Raw genomic sequence first — 18,515 nt, 5'->3', positions numbered from 1 at the left:
AAGACACATGTGCACTCCCCTTAAGACACGGCTACTCCTGTCTATGACCCTTCACAGGTCCAAACAACCCAAAAGCCAGCAAACACCTGTATGGATACATGTGACTAAGCCTTAATTGGTTGTTAGAAAGTCGCCCTGATCCTACTCGTCTGTGGTTTTACCAGTCATTTATGGTGTTCTGCTTCAATCAGTATCAGCATTCGCGACTGATTTTAGGACACTTCCATGTATGTCTGCAGTTTTGAAAAAGCTTTAATTTGCACACTTTTTCTGTGTCTGACACAGAAAGTATGTGGAAAGGTCTTAAAATTGAACCAAATCTGGAACTTAATGTAAAAATAAATATGTTCTTTTTTCCAATATAACAGATGTTCAACAATCATCCAAAAAGATGCTCTATGAACCATAGGAGTTTTGACCGTTTTGTACTCATCAGAATCCACTGACCTTGTCTGCAATTTGAGCAGGCAAATACACTCTGGTTTCACGAACAGCTTTAAAAAAGGTCTGGTTTCTCAATGCAACAGACCTTTTTTATTTATTTTTTGCTGAGCAGAGACACCGACAGAGACAGAGAGAGATCAGATAACACAATACACGCCGTTACTTAAGAGCCCATCATTCCTACTGAAGCAATGAATGTCAATCCTTTCACTCGACTCAGAGAAGTGGATTGAAGAAAAAATTAGGAGTGCGGATCACAAACTGAAAATCAGTGATGCGCGGGTACCACAACCATGCGCAGAATGGATGGAGGATTCTTCCCAGATTTCAATTGAGGATCAGTGTCTTTCACCTGAACCAATTCCCAGACTGAAGCTAGTCCATGAATTTCATTAGGATGTGCAGCCTCTATTCTTAACACTCGTATTAAATAGGAACAGACTCAGCTGGGCACAAAAATGTAACCAAAAGAAAGTGTAAATTAAATAGGTTGGATTAATTTGTATTTTTGTATATTTGATATTATCCTCTGTCTTAAACTGTAAATTTAAACCAAAACAATCTGTTCCCAGAGCTTCCCTCTCTATCTTAAAACAAAGGCCCCAAAAACAGGAAGATGAGGATGAAGCAGGAACCCCCACCATGATCGCAGCTCTTTGATGCTCCATGTGACAGCCTGGAGGATGCCTCAGATGCTGGAATTACACAGGAAGACAAACAGTTTACTTTGAATCAAATACTTTTTTGGTGAAAATTTGTATTCAACAGTGAGTGTCAACCTCCTCTCATATTCTAGTTGCTCAAAGGCTTCTGACTTGAAAACTTGTCTTGTATGTTTGTGTTGGCTCGATCTTTTTGGAGTAAAAAGAATCGTTAGAAAAAGACGTAGAAGTGTTTGGGTATTTGAAAAAAAAAGTTTTAAGGTGTTTATTTGTATTTGTATTTGTATTTGTATTTATTTATTTAAGGGACAATGCATACAACAAACAGTGTAGAATACTCTAAAGGTAATGAGACACTGTAAATATGCAGGATTGTAGCCTAGGCTAATTTCCATCCTCTGTCCCGTTCTGACCATGGCCAGCCACCTAGAGACTTAAAATAAAATGAGTAAAACAGAGTAAAAATGTACATATATAGCGTAAAATTGCATTAGAAAAATGACATAAAATTAACATAACTCGGATAACATTTAAAACAGTTTCAAATGCATAGTTCCCCAAAATATACATCAATATTAATTATATTATTAATATTAATACATCAATATAATATTTGAGACATAACAGAGTGGTCAGAGTTGCAGCAAAGCACCTATACATAGAAGTCATTCTAGAAAATGTGCATTAGTCTTGTTTTAGAGGTGAAAGCTTCAACATTTAAATTGATAAAAACTGAGCTGATAAAAACACTGTGACGGTGCTCGCAAAATAGAAAGCAAGTGATGAAATATTAATGCAACTGGTTAAGATAAGAAAGTGATTTCTATTTTATTGGGTAAGAAAAATTGAAATGTGATAAACAAAAATGCAGATGGATGGAGCAAACTCTACACAAACAGAGAAACTGGAGTTATGATTGGTTCTGTAGCTGTTCTGTACAATTATTGAATTGTTTGTCATAAATAAAGATGCTACACAATCATATTCACCTTTTTCCTCGGCGGAGTTTGGCCAGTGGCAACACTCCCTGATTTAGGAAGATGTTTCTTGCGACGAAGCTTCATGTTGAGTTGAAATCTGCTCTTCAAAGACTTGAATGACCCACAAGACAGCACTCTGAACCTTTTTTCTTCAATGATTTGGGATCTTCACTGGTGTCCATGGATTACATGACATCCTCTCCACCTTTATCCACCTTTGTCATGGTAGGAATAACACGTCAATGTAAAGGGTGGGGTCATCAAGATAGCACAAGGGTAAAAAAAAAGTGGAAAATGAAGAAAAAAAAGATGTACTTTTATTCTTTTTCTGTCTCAAAAGTTAAGCTTGATGACAAAGCATTTCACAAAAACCCCATTAAAGCTTCTACTGAAAAAGAAACATAAGCAAATGTGTTCAGGAAAATTAATTTGTGCCTCTGTACATTTGCTGGTGTCAGCTGATACATTACTGCTTCCTGCTGTCAGTTAGAGCGCAATCGTATACAGTTAGTTTTTTGGGAGAAACATTTTCCAAACAACTTTCACGGTTTAGTGCAAACTATGCAGCAAATTAAATGCTAAGCAAAATGACTTTTTCAGCACAGATGAAGAATTTGTGGCAAAATGACACCAAAATACTTTTGTGAGTCTGATGACCTGACCGTTATTACAGAACTCAGAAGTGAAGACAAGGTATAAAATAAAAGCACTTATCAGTCTTCCTTCATTCCATTCCTCACCTCTCAAGCTTTAAATAACAAAGGAAGAAAAAAGATTGCAGATACAAGTCGCTGTAATGAGTTTTCTGCTCTGGGTGGCTGCGGCTTTTGTCAGCTAAAGAGATCGCAGCAAACCTGCAAAACCACTGGCACTGAACCAGAGCCTCTTTGCATTGTGAGGAACTGCTCACTGGCCTACACATACACCAGCTTTATGCAACTGAGGTTGATGCCAGCTTCTCTTTGGAGGTGTAAGCAGCCATAACAAGGAAGATGACACTTTCCCCAGTTTGACTAATAATAAATCAGGTTTTCTCCTCATTAAATTATTTGAAAAGCACTAATTACATTTCCCTCAAAGTAATATTTGTAACTTTATTTTCAAATGCAAAAATACCATGTATTTAATTTCGAATAAACTCATGTAATACTTAAAAGGATTTTTCTTTGCCTTGATATCTGAATATGACAAATCCACAGCTGTTATTAAATATTTTTGCTCTACATCTTTCCAAGCTTTTCTCAAAACTACCGCAGCCAAGATTTTTTTGTCTTATGAAGAGCTAGGATCTAGAATTATTATTAAAATGAGTCAAAATCCTTTTGCTCTATACTCTTGACACAATGAAAAATTTGATTTGATATTTAAAAAAACAACAACTTAACTTCATTGTTATTTTAAAGTTCAATCAATGTTTACAACTTAGACAGACATTCATTGTCTTCATTTTGTCAACAAAAATGTGGATTTTTTTTCTCAGAATAAGTGCTAGATTTAGATTTTATGAGGATTTATTAAGATGGGCCAACTTGTAATAAGATTGTATTCGCATTTTGTTAATATTTTGTTGGGAAAAGACTCATTACACTAGTTTTTGCCGCTGTAATCAATTAAACTACAAATATATCAACTACAAAAATACAAACAATTTACTTAGAACTACCAAAAAAATACCTATCATTTGATTTTTAGTAAATGTGTCTAACAGTAGTTTTTTTGTTGATTTTTTTCCCTTTTAGATGCTTGTGTGGAACTCCTTGTTTCTTGTTTTTTTATCTTAATTTTCTTGTTAAATAAAATAAAAAATTGCTGCATGGACGGACAAGTTTACTATTTTCTAGTGACTTTCATCTTAAGACCAGTGTTCCTCCCTTATTTTTAGGCAACCTGTTTTGGCCGTGTGTTGCCCTGAGTTGACCTGTTGACCTGTCAAGGGTTCACTTCCCTTCCCCTCACCTTCAACTCAGGAACAGCTGGCATTGTTGGAAGCAGTCCCATTAACTTTCAATAAGATGTATCCTCAGACCTTTCCCTTCTTCTATTGTTTCATGTTGTTGATCCACCTTTTGTTTTGTCAGTTTACTGTTTGTGGACTTCATTGATTAGAAGTGGTCTGCTTCTGCTGGGTCTTTTGAGTTTTTATTTCAAAAAACAAATCAATTCTGCACCTGAATGCCTCTTTCATATGTAAACTAAAACAGACCTTTACATCTGTTTGTGAATTCAGGTCTTATCAATACTTATCAATACATATGCTGTTCTAATTTTCCTCAAATCTGGCTCTCAACTCATATTTCTATTTCCAATGACACATTCACCTAAAATACTAGAAAAAAAAACATGAATCCAAACTTATATGAGAGACATCTTGCTCTCACATTTTTCAAATATTTACAGTTAAATTTTTTACTAAAGTGCATATAGGGAGTTACTAGCATTAAATTTTCTCCATTGCATGTTTGTGGGAATAAGACATGACCTCTGCAGTATGTAACCAGGCCCAAATAAAGTTTTAAATGCAATCAGAAGATGATCAATAGAAGTAAAACTTTATAGAACAAATTTATAGGAATTGAATGGGACAGTTGTAAACAATACAGAATGGTTATTTGATACTCATAATTCAAAGTCTTGTCAGCTTCAAAATGTGGCACCAACAGTTTGGAAAATAACTGGGCAGCAGCGTTTCATTCCCATTAAGGGCCCGATAATTAATCCTCATAAACACCTTTCCAAGTTAGCAGAACACATCGCAGCTCCCATCACATTTCAGATCTACTCGATTTGTTTTGATAATTTGCTCAAACTGAGGCGGCGTCCCAGTTTTTAATGAGCCAAACAAACCCAGTGTGTTTGTGGGAGAGTGGCGAAGGCAAAGTCTGGTTACGCCTGAATTTAGCAAGCGTCTGTTTGCTAAAAGGTGGGGAGGCAGACAGGTGAAGATGGAGAAAGAGCAAGACATGTCGCAGCACCCTCAGGACGTCTCCTCATTCTGAGCAGCTGTTGTCTGAGAGCTGGAGGCACTGCGGCGCCCTGTCAACTCCTTCTCCCACAGAAGCCCCCGTGCATGCAAAGCAGGCTGAGCTCTCCTTAGCCACGCTTTTCCGCCCCTTTTTGTCTCTGTATATAACAGGCACCTCCTTATTTTCTCCCCGCCGTAGCCTTTATATTCAAATCAATTTCAAGCTGTCACGTGGAGTGTGCTCAGTAGTAGTCACTACCCACACAAACACAAAGCACCGCCGCCAGTGAGATAATTTTATGGTAAAGAACATTTCAAGGACAGAGGCTGATAATAAAAGGAAAATATATTGTACTTTTTTTCTCCAAATTGATTTTTGTACTACAAGATGCACGCAATACTCTGCAATAACAGCCTGAATGAACTGGTTGCAACAATAGCTAAATACAGATTAGTTTCTTATTTTTTAACACGCTCTCTCACGTTTCAGGAACACTGGCAAAAGTTACATTTAAGATTAAAACTGTGTTTCTTAGGATTCCTTTATTCAATGTGTGTATCAGGAGCAGATGAAAAATTCAACAAAAAAAAGTCTGCAGGAGTGATGTAGGTGTTACAGTCGGTGGCCACAACTTCCCTGCTATACTCCGTTCTGATACGTCCACTTGCAGATAAATAGATCCATTAACATCTTCTTTTTCCTCGTCTGAGCTGGCATTTGGCTCAAAAATTGCTCCCCATTTTTGTTGCACCACTAATGTGAGCTCATGGTTGTGAGGCTAGTGGGAGAGAGTGTAAACAAAGCCCACAACTCAGAGGTGAATTTCTAATGAACTGCTGCTGCAGATCTCCTAGAAAACAACACAGGTTTATGATTTAGGCTAAAAACGGCATACTCATAATTAAAAGACCACTGCTGGGAAGAATTTCACAATAGATGCAAAGATGCCAGGAGTGGGACTTTTAAACACACATTTTTCTGTTTTCATTTATTGCAATTATTTTATAATACTAACTAGGCCCTTGTCAATGCAAAAGTTTTCTTTTAAGCAATAGAAAAAGATCCACTAGAATGATGTCCCTAAGTTAAATTATGCAAAAGAATGCCCTTGTCTTTTTGATGGAGAAATACAAATCTCTTCTACTGGGGTTTTGCTTTGTTTGCTTTTCAGATGAGATTCTTGTAAGACCACAAATCTTCACAAAGCAGTTAGCAGATTTGATTTAGCCAGGAAGCTACCTGTTTCACACGTAATAAAAACTCAAGCAAAAACACCATCGTGGACAGGCTGAGCTTGTCTCAGCAGTTTCCTTGACATGCAGGTGCTCCACAACTGAAAGTCCATGCAAGATGCATCTTTACAACTGAACACAGTCTGCCGTGGACGATGTGCAGAGAGGATCTGCAGAGAGGATGTGCAGCATGCAGACCAAGATTAAAAAGCAGAGAGAACTGTCATCAGCGTATGGACATTTGGTAACATGCATGTAAAATCAGCTGGATTTTAAAAATGTTAGGGGTCCATCCTTTAAAATGGAACAGTTAAACGATAAAAATAAATTAGACATTTTTATGCTTTTTTTTACATTCCACTTTATATCAGTTTCCAAATTTTTGTATCTATTTTTTACATGTACAAAAGTGAAATGGACATCGCAGGTACTTTTTTTTTACTGTTTCCAGTATCAAGCAAAGATCTGTAGTTTACAACAATGGCTTTTTGAATAACATACAAGAGGGAAATTCAGCTTTTAAAATAGATATTTTAAAAAGAGATGTGTGTCTAACAAATAGATTGATGTTTCTAGAAACCAAATCTTTATACAATATCGTCATGTACAAAGACCTTTCTCCCTGTTAGATTAAGGTTTAAGATCAGTGAGGAGACAAGGCAAACGTTTCAATTGCTCCCATTTACTGCTGCACACCTCACTCTGCTAAATGTAATCTCTTTTTGCCTCATGGTGGACCTGTTGCCTCTGCTACATGGTCCAGGTGCACAGTGACAGATCATGATCAGTAACATAAGCACTCTAAAACCTTCCAATTAAGAGTTGAAGGGAGGTGCAGCTGTTGTAGGGAATGCTGTTCAATTGATTATTATACACCTGCTTTTATGTATGGCAAATGTCATGAATATTGTGGTGTGATATTACCTATTTGTTAAGTTTGTTGTGTAAAGTGAGTGAGCTGAGATAAATGATATGATCATGCTGTCCAGATAAACCACCAGGAAGAAAGATCTCCTGAAGCTACTTAGAGAAAAAACACTGAAATAGTAAAACACTGTGAAGACCTTATTGTTTAGGGACTTTTTAAAACTCTAACTCCCAGTGGAAAAAGCTTACTTTTTGTTTGATGTTTTTTTTTTTTTTGCTGCTCCCCGTTAAGAAACTTTTGAGAAGACAAAAGCTCTGGGTAAGTCACAATAGTTATCTTTATTGGTTATTTGACATCAATCAAGTATATAAAACCCATTGGAAGACACGGCCTACGTATGTATCAGATTAATAGTTATTTCCTAAAGGTTTTACATCAAACATGTAGTTTCACATGCTTTACGTTCATCTTTAGGAACAGACTAGATCGTGCATAACAAGCCATTGGTTAACTCGGTTTGGTTACTCAAAATGTTTAAAGTTTAAAATATTTTGCAATTCTGTAAATGCCCGAACTGAACTATATATTCAATTTTATTTTTTTAGCAACTGTTTTAAGTTTCTGTTTGGCTATGTATGGTTACTGTTAACACATAATTACAGTTAAATTTGGTCATATGCCTGTCAAACAATAATGTTTGGATATTCTTTTCCATTTTCAATAACTCTAGGATTTGTTTTATGAAGAATAAAAGTTTGAATTTGGAGGAAAAGTTATGGCAAACACCTTAAAGACATAAAGATTCTATGGTTGGGAATGATCTGGCCTACAGATGTGTTATGCATCTCCACTGTCCAAGAATAAATCAAGAACAATAAAAAGAGAACATTCTTGCATTAGACTAACCGACAACATTTTACGCACATTTGAAATGAGCCCTTTTAGTTATTCATAACTTGGGTTCCACATGGAAAAACCAGAGATTCATAACAGTAACAGGGAAGCCAATTCAGCATTCAGAATGAACTGTCAGCTATAATGCTGCCCTCTCACATTGGTGAAGGAAAATAGTAAGGGAAATGCAATAATGAACTCAGATAAACTCGTAGATAACAATCTAGCTGACAGGAGGAGGGAGGATTGTCAGGAAAGCAGCATGCAGTGGCTGTTTACCACTGTATTTGAATTCCACTCAGCAGCAATACAGTTGTTGAGCATCCATTCACTTCAAAAAAACATAAATTAATTTGACACTTAAATGTTAAGGTACAAGAATATGGATCTACTAAGTTTGAAGGGACCAAAAGTTGTAAGATTCTTTGATATTAGTGTATTTTTCTCCTTAGGATTGATTCATCATTTATCGCTAACAGATTAAGAAAGACATCGGGGTTCTTTTTGGCTAAAAACAAAATCCAGAGACACTCCCAAATTTACAGAGCCATGGAATAATCCACAGAGAGGCATCAGAACAAGGCTTTCTGCTTGTTTTTAAGAATCTCTCAAAGAAAAACTTAACTCCGCCCTGCCGGCCTTAATCAGTGACCCTCTTGATAATCACTCTCCACTTCTGCATTTAACCTTGTGTTCCTAATGGCACCGTTTCTTTAGCACCCCTATTACACAAATCTATATTTAGACCTAAATGGTAAGCGGTCTGCACTTCTCTACCTTGGTTTGTACCTTGCTGCCTATGCACTGCCTATTAGCTACTCGGTGAAAAAGACAACATTTAGAAGACGCAATGTCATTTGGCATCTAAAAAACAGATGTTTTCACTTGTTGGTTTTAAATTAAAAATAGTAAAAGTGAAAAAAGTATTTTGAAATTGAGCAGCTCTTTTTTTATATTTTTCTGCATAAAAAATTATATTAAACCTGCACATATCCATAGAACTGGAAATAATTCATGATAGGGCAGAAAAGAGTTGTTAAAAAGGTTAAAAAGTGATGGAAAAGTCCTCATCCGACACAAAAAATTATCCATACTATCTGCATGTCCTGTGTGTTTATCTCTTCACTGCTAAAAATAAGGCAAACTTTGAATCAGCTGATGTTTTAGTGTAAAGTTCAAATGTAAAACTATTACTTTGCTGCCATCATGTGTTAAAAGCTGGCACAGCAGAGTTAATAAAAAAATAAAAAAATAAAAAAATGCACAGAGCAGTCCAATGTATAATTTGGTTTGTCTTAATAGAGCCCCCTCTAACAAATAAAGGAGCCCTAGACTGACAGAAGTGGTAGAGACCACTGGTCTGTTAAAAAAAAAACAAAAAACACTGCAGCAGTGGGAAGTATAAGCATCATTTCCTAAAGAAAACCCACACATGCACAAGGTAAACATTCAAACTCCACTCAGGAACATCCCAGCTGGGATTTGAACCATGGCCTTCTTTTTCACTGAGAGGCGAGAGCACTAGTCACTGTGCAGCCCTAAGGATCTACAAACCTAAAAAAAATGGCAAGATCTAGCTTGACACATTTGACTGTGGAACTAAACCTGTGTCATAATCTTTGTTTACTAGAAGAAATGTTCATTTGAAAAAAAAAAGTTGAAAAAGAAGATCTGATTTTTAATGTTAAATAGTGATTTATTAAAATGTACAAATGATTTACCATTTTTAACAGACACAATTTACACTAAATACTATACAAATACTATACCAAATACTATACCAAATACTATACAATACTAAATACTATACAATACTATACAAACATTTCTGTTTAGCCGTGTATATGACTGAAAGGTCCTACCTGCACTTTTCTTTCCTTTCCTTCCTTTATTTTTAAATCAATTTTCAATATTTTTTTTTCTTTTCTTTTAAAGTAAATTTTACGTTGATTATTTCTATGATGTATTGTGATTTCAATGCATTTTTCTGTTTTGTGAAGTACCTTGAATTACTTTGTGTACAAATTGTGCTATACAAATAAACTTGCCTTGCCTTGCCTTACAATAAATATACTATGGGCCTATATAAACCCACACAATTAAATTTGTAGTTTTGCTTCTTCTCTTTATCTACAATGCAAATATATGCTTACTGCCGCCTAATGTACCGGAGTGTATTAAATTAAGCCTTTCTGCATTACATTCAGTGTCAGTAAAGAATTTAGGTAAAAAGTCCCTCAAGTTAAAGTGTTAAAATTTAATTCATGACAAAATTTATTCTTATTTTGTTTTATTCTGGAAAGATGTCTTGTTGGGTCTAATATCAAAGAATACACAAAAGGACTCTGGTTTAATTTTAAATCTCTTGCTCATTTTGGCCAAATTTCATATTAAAAAATGTAAATTCTCTGGTCGAAAAACCCTGTTTCATCGTTTTCTTTGCTGAGTTAAATCTGTATATTTTAGTAATTCAGAGAAGCAAAAAGCAATCAAAACCTTGTCTGTATGGGAGAGATTCAACATTTTCTCGTAAAGTTTAACTCCCTGGCTTATTTCTATTTTTCATTCTTGTTTGGTTTTTTTTTTATACATATGTGTATTTGATATTAGCAATTGTGTTATTATTGCATACCTGAATGTGAATTTTTGTAAAATGGCATAATGTGAAATAAAGTTTATTAAAAAAATTTGGTAAAAAGTTATGTTCATGTGTATAATTTTTATAAAAATTGACAAATCATATAACGGTGTGCTACTACTGCAACTTATACAGCAATTATGATATTAACAATAAGTATTATGATTATTGTTAAATAAATAAATCAAATAAATAAATGGTTCTATGTGTTTGCTCTTCTTTTCTGGAAACCTTTGCTGGAGCCGATCTCCCGCTGATAGATCTGTTCAAACTGAAGCCAAATCTCTATCTATAAAACTTTTGCTTAAAAAAAAAACAAAAAACAAAAAAAAGAAACATTCCTCGAGTGAATGGCATGTTTGGGCAAAATATGGTGATAACATGAAACGTGACATTTGAAACATACACACAAAAAAGCTGAGCAGTTTCTCAAGTCTTGAAACCAATTAGCTATGTTATTTTACAGGCCAATAGGTAATATTAGGCCTATACGTTGGAATTGTAATCCTTAAACCTGGATCTTGAGAAACTTAATCTGGAATTCTTGGAGGAAATTTAATTAAACAGCCGGTTTAGCTCGTGCTGGTTTGCGGCGCCCTCCCTCCGTGAAACCAGGGTTCGACTCCGGGCTGCTCCCTATTCCCTTCTCCACCCCTGTGCCGGTTCCAAGCCCGGTTTGAGAAGGTTGCGTCAGGAAGGGCATCCGGCGTAAAACATTGCCAAGTTTACCATGCGACTTGTTCGCTGTGGCGACCCCTGATGGGAGAAGCCGAAAGAGGAAGAAGAAAGAGCCTTAAGGCTCTGGGACCAAAATTGTCACTTTGTAAATAAACTGGCAAAAAAAGTATTTTTATCATTTTAATCATATACGAGTTTAAAACACTTATACCAATTTCTGAAAAACAAAAATAAAATTTAATTAAAAAAGTAGCATTTGGCGTGAGATATGAGGAATCTCTGTCTTTTCCGATTTCTAAAAAGGGATTTTTTTATTTTGCTAATATATCAAATGTTGCCTAAAAACCGTTTGACTTTAAGTTTTTCTTGTTCTTGCTTCTGTTAACCAAACCAAACAAGTGGCAACATGCGGAGCAAATGAAAGAAAGCCGCCTACCACATCCATAATTCAAAGGAAGCCTTTCCCAAATTTGCGTCGTCATGGTGACGGTTGTTGCGGAAGTGGCCAGCGAGCTTTGCGTCGCAGAAGAGACCTGCTGTTCTTGACTGCACCGGCGGTGACAGGATCTTTGTGGGAGACTTTTGTCTGGATATGGGTTGTTCTGAAACATGATCCGATGATATTCCAGCCTGTTGCTATTCCGGTTCCATTGCAACAAGCCTTTAAATCCCTTTAACGCTATATAAACAGAGGAGAGCTGTTTGGAGCCATGGGTTCACTCCAGTCCTCTCCAAGCCATCAGGACTACGTTGATTTGGCAGAGAAAACCGGCTGTGAGTTGTCTTTCATAGTATTTCCATTTGGATTCTTGTATTTACGGTTATAATTTAGAAGAACATCGATTTCAACTTTATATAAACAAGGAAAGCTCATTTGAATAAGGCTATATAAAACAATGATTTAGTGCAGTAAATGTTTTTGCAAAAGTGTTAGGTAATGCAAGCATGTGCAATTTTTAAAAAATATTGTTTTTACCAAATGTGTTTATTATGTGTTTGTATGGATCTTACCTGGAGCCGGTTTTAAATGGGGCAGTGTTTACATAGAATGTGAATATGTAAATGAACTTGGAGAGCTAAACAAGTGTTTGGTTTTGTACATTTATAAGCTACTCCTCCATTTCTGTTCACAACTTTATAAGGTTCCCTCCTTTTGTTTCTGTTTTTAGTTTCGTTTGAACAGATTTCCATCTTGCATAAAAGGTTCAAGCAGCTGAGCCACAATGAAGACAAACTGAGGTAACCTCATCCATGCAGGTTCAGAGTAGTGCTTAATGACAGTGCTTCATCCACTCATTAACTGTTTTTTGTTTCTTTCTTTTTTTTATTGATTGAGTTTAGTCCTCCACCTATCTTAAGTCTTGGCCCACTTTCATTGGAATTGGAAACCTGCTCAACAAGTTGGCTCAGATTACATTGTAACGTGTGTTTCTATTCCCTCAGGAGAGAACACTTTGGTCAAATCACAGATCTACATGCCAATCCCATCCGTGAACAGATCGTTGAAGCTTTCTTTGACAGAAGGTAACATTCGGCTGTCAATCCAAAATAAACAATCATTTAATTAGTCTTAAAATAATACACTATAGTTTTTGGATTTGGGAATTGTTTATTTCAAGAAAGCAAGCCAAAAATAAAGCTAAACAAGACAAACAACAGAAATATACAATATATCTTTCCATTGATATATGAAATGTAGGATAACAAGTCATAACTTGATTGGAAAATATTTTCTGTATATATATATATACATATATGTACAACCATATCCAGTTGTGAACTCTTAATCCTAAATAAATATTACAGTAGGTCTTGTACACACAGAAAATGACACATTGAAGCCATTAAACATGTATTAATATTATATTTTCAAACTGATTATACAATACATTCACTTAGAATTTAAGTCCTGCAAATGGTTAAAAATATTTTAAAGGAAAAGAAAGACAAATATATTCTAATGTAAAAAACATGCCACTAGATCCCATTCCTTATTACACTGTAACAAGTTAATCACAAGAGACTGATTGCTAAAAGGAAATATTCAATAAGGCAATGTTTTTCTGCAATCAGTTGTACTATTAAAGGCAACAAAACACATTTTCTCATGTATTAAAATCATCTAACAATGTATTTTTTAAAATGTTCAGTTTTATTTTTGGCAAGCCCTTTGGCAGCATTGATTTACTGCCATAATTCCTGTGAAAAGGATTGCGCTGCTTCAGGAGCTCTTGTCAAAACCAAATTTAAAACAACTTTATTGGGCAACATTCAAACACATTCTTATACACAGAAACCTGAAGGAGGTACCAGTGGTCTTTTCATCATGTCCTTTTCAACCAAAATCAGAAACTTGTGTTGTTTATCAAGGATAACGTTTCTGTAAAAACCACAGGAGTTCATCAGAAATTCACCTCTAAGTTGTGTGCAGGACTGTCCACTATATTTTCTACATCACAAATACAATTTATTTTAAACAGCATTTTTTCGTCTGCTCCTGATTCACAACGATTTGAAAGTAATTTTAAGCAAATTTTCTTATCCTCCATCATAAGAAAAAAGACCACAATGACATAAAAACACCAAAAAACACTATTTTTAACCAGGTGGGTCTTTAAGTGTCAAGTTGATCCAAGTAAAATTAAACTTTTCAAATTTAATTTCTTATAATTAAAACGTATTTTGATAGTAAATTTCAGTAAAACTAGAAACTGAAAAGAAACTACATGTGAAAGAGCATTCTGATCCTCTTTAAGCCCCTAAGCCTACTTTTCTCAACAACATAGGTTATAGTATATTTATCTGAATAAATGCTTTACAATTGGACCTTCTTATTAAAAAGTAAACCTTCAGTTATGTCTTTAAACTATGTTCCTGTCACAAAAACGTAACCATTCCCAAATATTATTTAGATAGTTAATGAGACAATAAGAAAATAAATTCTAAAACACACAAAAACAGCAAAACACTTCTTCTGTAATTGAGTTTTCACCATTTATGTTTTCTGACTTTTGTATTCTTTTTTTTCTTTTTCTTTTTTTACAGAAACTTCTATCAGGAAATTGAGGAACCAGTCAGCGAGATAAGCTTTGAAAACTTCCTGGTGGTCATGTCTAACTTCAGGCCACCGTCAGATAACATGTCACAAGAAAAGCTTGTAAAAGTCAGGAAGGAGAAGCTGAGATGTGCGTCTTATTATGAAAAACGTATACAAGCCTGACCTTGTTACAAATCTTAAAGTAAACGCTGTTTAATTTCCAACAGTTTTGTTCAACATGCACGACACGGACAAAGATGGAACCATCACCCTTGAAGAATACAGACATGTAAGCGTTTGTTCCCTTGTATTATTAGATGAAAAGTCTAGAGAGGAGTCAGAAGCTGTCTCAATATTTAGATATTTGGTTTGAGTTCTGCTGCTTTTTTAGTGAATGTTTGTTTGAGCATTTGTTTACATGCATCCAGGTTGTGGAAGAGCTGTTATCTTACTATGAGGCGCTGGAGACTGAGACAGCCAGAGGAATTGCTGATGCAGCCATGTTGGAGGTGGCCAGTATCACAAGAGGCCACATGGTGTGTAAGCTGAGTGACTCACAAAATTCACCAGAAAAACATCTTTCCTGCACCAAGTGTTGTGAAACTTGCAAGCAGAAGCTGTTTATGAAAAGGCAAGACCTCACTGCCTATCTATGTAGCCACAAAGGGGCCCAATTGTGAGTCTCCCTGTGCTGGTCCCCAGCCCGGATGAAATGCAGGGTTGTGTCAGGAAGGGCATCCAGCGTAAAACTCTGTGTGGATCAGTGAAAGCTGATTCAATGTGGCGACCACTGAGGAGATGTGCTAAAAGGTGAACAACAGCATGTCCTCCATTATGAGAAAAATTCTACAAGAAACTGTTATAAACACCAATAACCCAATTTTCACTAGGGGAGAAGGAAAAATCGATTAGACGAGCAGCTCTGCATCACACAAAACAACTACAAGATCTCGCAAGAACCATCTCGTGTTAAATATTCAGTCAGCTTCGCAGTTTTTGTTGTTATGAGACATGTACTACCTACAGAACCTTATTGGTTAAGGTACATTCATTCTATGTTTTTTTTTTCTTATACTGAAAAACATTTTGTTGTGTAAATCGGACAATGCTGACTGTTCTCTTTAAGATCAAGTATATCTTAATATATCAACAGAAAAGCACTGTGAATTTGCTACTGCAAAAGCAACTTGTGGATGAGATACAGTTGCAGTGCTTAACGTTGTGATAATTAAATAAAAGGAATTTTACCATTTTGTTACAATGAAAGGCATATTAATATTGAAAAATTGTTCTGGTTTAGTCTCTGGATTTACTGCAATATGTATTGAATTATGAGACATATATCGTGATATGTATTGTATTGCTAGAATCTTGCCAATATACAGCCCTAATTTTCTCTGGAGTGGGACTTGCAATGGGTCACATTAACTGCTGAAACTTCCTAAATTAAAGCTACAACCTGAACTAGTTAAAGAGAATTCACAACTTTCATAAACATCCATTTCTGATGAGAATGGGGTTTTGGTGTTTTTTAACATCTGCTTGTGGCATTTATCTGATGATGGAGGACATATATGAAGAAAATTAAGCTTAAATTGCATTCCTCTGTATTTCTTTATTTGTTACGAAAATACAACGGGAAGGCCACAACCTCCCTGCTCTGCTCCATTTTAATGCATCCACTTGTAGACGATTAGATCCATGTACGTCTCCATTTTCCTTGTCTGAGCTATTATCTGGCTTAAAACTGTACGGCTTGATAGGTCCGATGTTGCTCGTTATTTTTATTGTACCAGTAATGTTAGGTTCGGATTCTGAGGGGTTGTAAGATAGCGGGAGAGGATGTAAACAGAGAGGGGGGCGGGGTTGCCCAGCGCCAAAGGTCCTGCACACAACCCAGAGGCGAATTTCTAATTAACTAGAAGATGACACCGATTTTTTGAGTTGGGGTAAAAACGTTATAATCATCATTAAAAGACCAATGGGAATGCTTTGACAACAGATCAAAAGATAATCAGAGTTGGTCTTTAAACAGCTGGATAAAGTTTAAGTAATTAAAATAAAACTACTTCTAAGGATCTTTTATTATAAACTGTAGGAAACTGCTATAGGAAAACAAGAATTGTATTTTGAGTTAGAATTCACATGAAGTTGTAGTTTGTTTTTCTTTGGTTTAACTGAGTATATTTTTTTGACACACAGGAACCTGATGAATTCTATGAGGGAATCACATTTGAGCACTTTCTGAAGGTAGGTAAATAGAGTATAAATCAATACATTCATGCACAAAGTCTTTTGCTACACCTAACAAGCCAACATACTACTATGAAGGGAACACTTTTGATGATAAGAAAGAACCATCAGTGGTAAAAACAATCTCTTATTTCACAGCTTCTGGAGGGCTTTGACATTGAGTCAAGAATGAATATTCGCTTCATGAACATGGACACCACAACCCTGTGTAAGTTAGAATGTCGCAATAAAGTATGCAGTGAATAAACCAAATATCAGATGATAAAAACCTATTATGCCTTTAGTGTAGCATGGACAGTTTCTTTTTCCCTCTGCTCTGTTGCTCCCACTGCAGGTCTGCCTTATGCATATTTGAAAAGCTATGCAATATATCCAAAGATATCAAATATATTTAATTTATTACAATCATTGTTCAGCTCAAATGTACCTCTATTTTAGACATGTCTAGAAGGAATCAAATGTTAATATCTGTGAATGGATACCAGCGATAATACACACAGGTGCTGAAAAACCTTAGGAAATAATGTTCAGGGAAGTAAAAGTTTGTTACATCTATAAGTGTCCAATAATACAAAATATATGAATGTATTTTGTTTTATGTTACAATTAATCAGCGCATAAACACCCCAATGTGTTTAAACAAATAAAAAACATGTGAATTTGACCTGTCTTCCCCTAATTTTTCCTAAAATATGCTGTGATATAAGGTCTCTGCAGAATATGTGCATATATGTGAATGTAGTGAGACTACACAACATCCTTTTCAATGATTAATTCATTAATAGAGCCTTCAACTCCTGGTTAATTTGTGGTTAGGGTCCTTCCGAGGCCAAAAAATGGATATTTCCATTTAACAATAAACGTATCAATAAAGCAAGTGTGAATAGAAATGTTTGAACGTGGTGAGATCTTTTAAGAAAATAGGATATATAAAGTGCTGAACAACAAAAAAGTAGGTGATGAAAATCAACTGAAATGGGAAGTTAATGTTATTTTTACAATAAAACCAGTGCTGTTAAAGTTAAAGATTCCCTGTCACTGTTGAGGAAGAGGCAAAAAATGAGCTTTAAGAAAAACAAGAGATGTGCTGTAAATATGAATCAGTAATAAGAGCTGTTTTTCTATTTGGTCTTTTCAAAATAAAAGTTTGATGTTCCTACTCATGTTCTGTTGTTGAAGGCTGCCCTCTAGAGGCGAAAATGTTACTATTGATGAATATGCACCTGTTCGTTTAAAAAAAAATAAAATAAAAATACCCTTTGTGTCATTTTCTCATTGCAATCTCTTTTCGTCACATGAGACAATCTGTTTTCTCCTCTTTATAGGTTTTTTAACAACGTATCGTGGAGTTAAGAGTTGGCCCTTTCAATTGTACTTTTGGTAAAAGGTGCAATACTTTTTGTTTCTGCATGCCAATTTGTCGTTCACCTTTAGTTTATTGCTAAATAAACTGTAAGAATTTTTTTTAAGCAAGAAAAATAAGCATTTTGTGATAGTCTTAGTCCAAATGAAATCCTGTCTAAAAAAAGTAAGAGTCAAACAAATTAATAATGCAGACTAAAGACTAAATGTACCCTAAAGTGCCCTTTGTGTGCTTTTAATAAAACTATGTTATAAAAAGGAACTTGAGACATGACCTACAGTGAATCCTTGCCTACTTCCAGTTTTCCGTAAAGCTTGTGACTTGAGGAAAGTCCGCCTAAGAACTGCCTGATTTTGGTAAAAAATGTTGTCATTCAGCATTTTTTAAAACGCCAACCATATCGTCATCCTCTGATAATAACTCATCCAAAGAAGTGCCCTATTAAGAAGTCATTCTCTGTTTTTCCCCCCACCCTCAGTTTTAGACACCTGCATGTCCATCTA

General features: G+C 35.4%; 1 protein-coding gene and 1 long non-coding RNA gene across 2 annotated transcripts; one reads left to right on the top strand and one right to left on the bottom strand.

Annotated features, from left to right (window-relative positions):
* Positions 1-1,020: 1,020 nt before the first annotated feature.
* LOC144996629 (uncharacterized) lies at positions 1,021-11,933 on the bottom strand. Its single transcript, XR_013659528.1, has 4 exons — positions 11,796-11,933; positions 2,096-2,197; positions 1,224-1,295; positions 1,021-1,139 (listed from the first exon to the last, which is right to left on the bottom strand). It is a non-coding gene; the product is annotated as an uncharacterized LOC144996629 (long non-coding RNA).
* On the top strand, positions 11,852-17,896 carry tescb (tescalcin b). Its single transcript, XM_004074783.5, has 8 exons — positions 11,852-12,133; positions 12,529-12,598; positions 12,803-12,883; positions 14,405-14,544; positions 14,624-14,685; positions 14,825-14,932; positions 16,599-16,646; positions 16,788-17,896. The coding sequence occupies exons 1-8, from the start codon at positions 12,070-12,072 to the stop codon at positions 16,893-16,895; spliced, it is 681 nt and encodes a 226-aa protein (XP_004074831.1). The 5' UTR covers positions 11,852-12,069; the 3' UTR covers positions 16,896-17,896.
* The last annotated feature ends 619 nt before the right edge of the window (positions 17,897-18,515 follow it).

This window comes from Oryzias latipes, chromosome 12, assembly GCF_053564925.1.
Source record: "Oryzias latipes strain Hd-rR chromosome 12, Olatipes_Hd-rR_3.1".
In the NCBI taxonomy this organism is placed as follows: Eukaryota; Metazoa; Chordata; class Actinopteri; order Beloniformes; family Adrianichthyidae; genus Oryzias; species Oryzias latipes.
The sequence above is the reverse complement of the archived record's forward strand: the minus strand, read 5'-3'. Positions and strand labels throughout refer to the sequence as shown.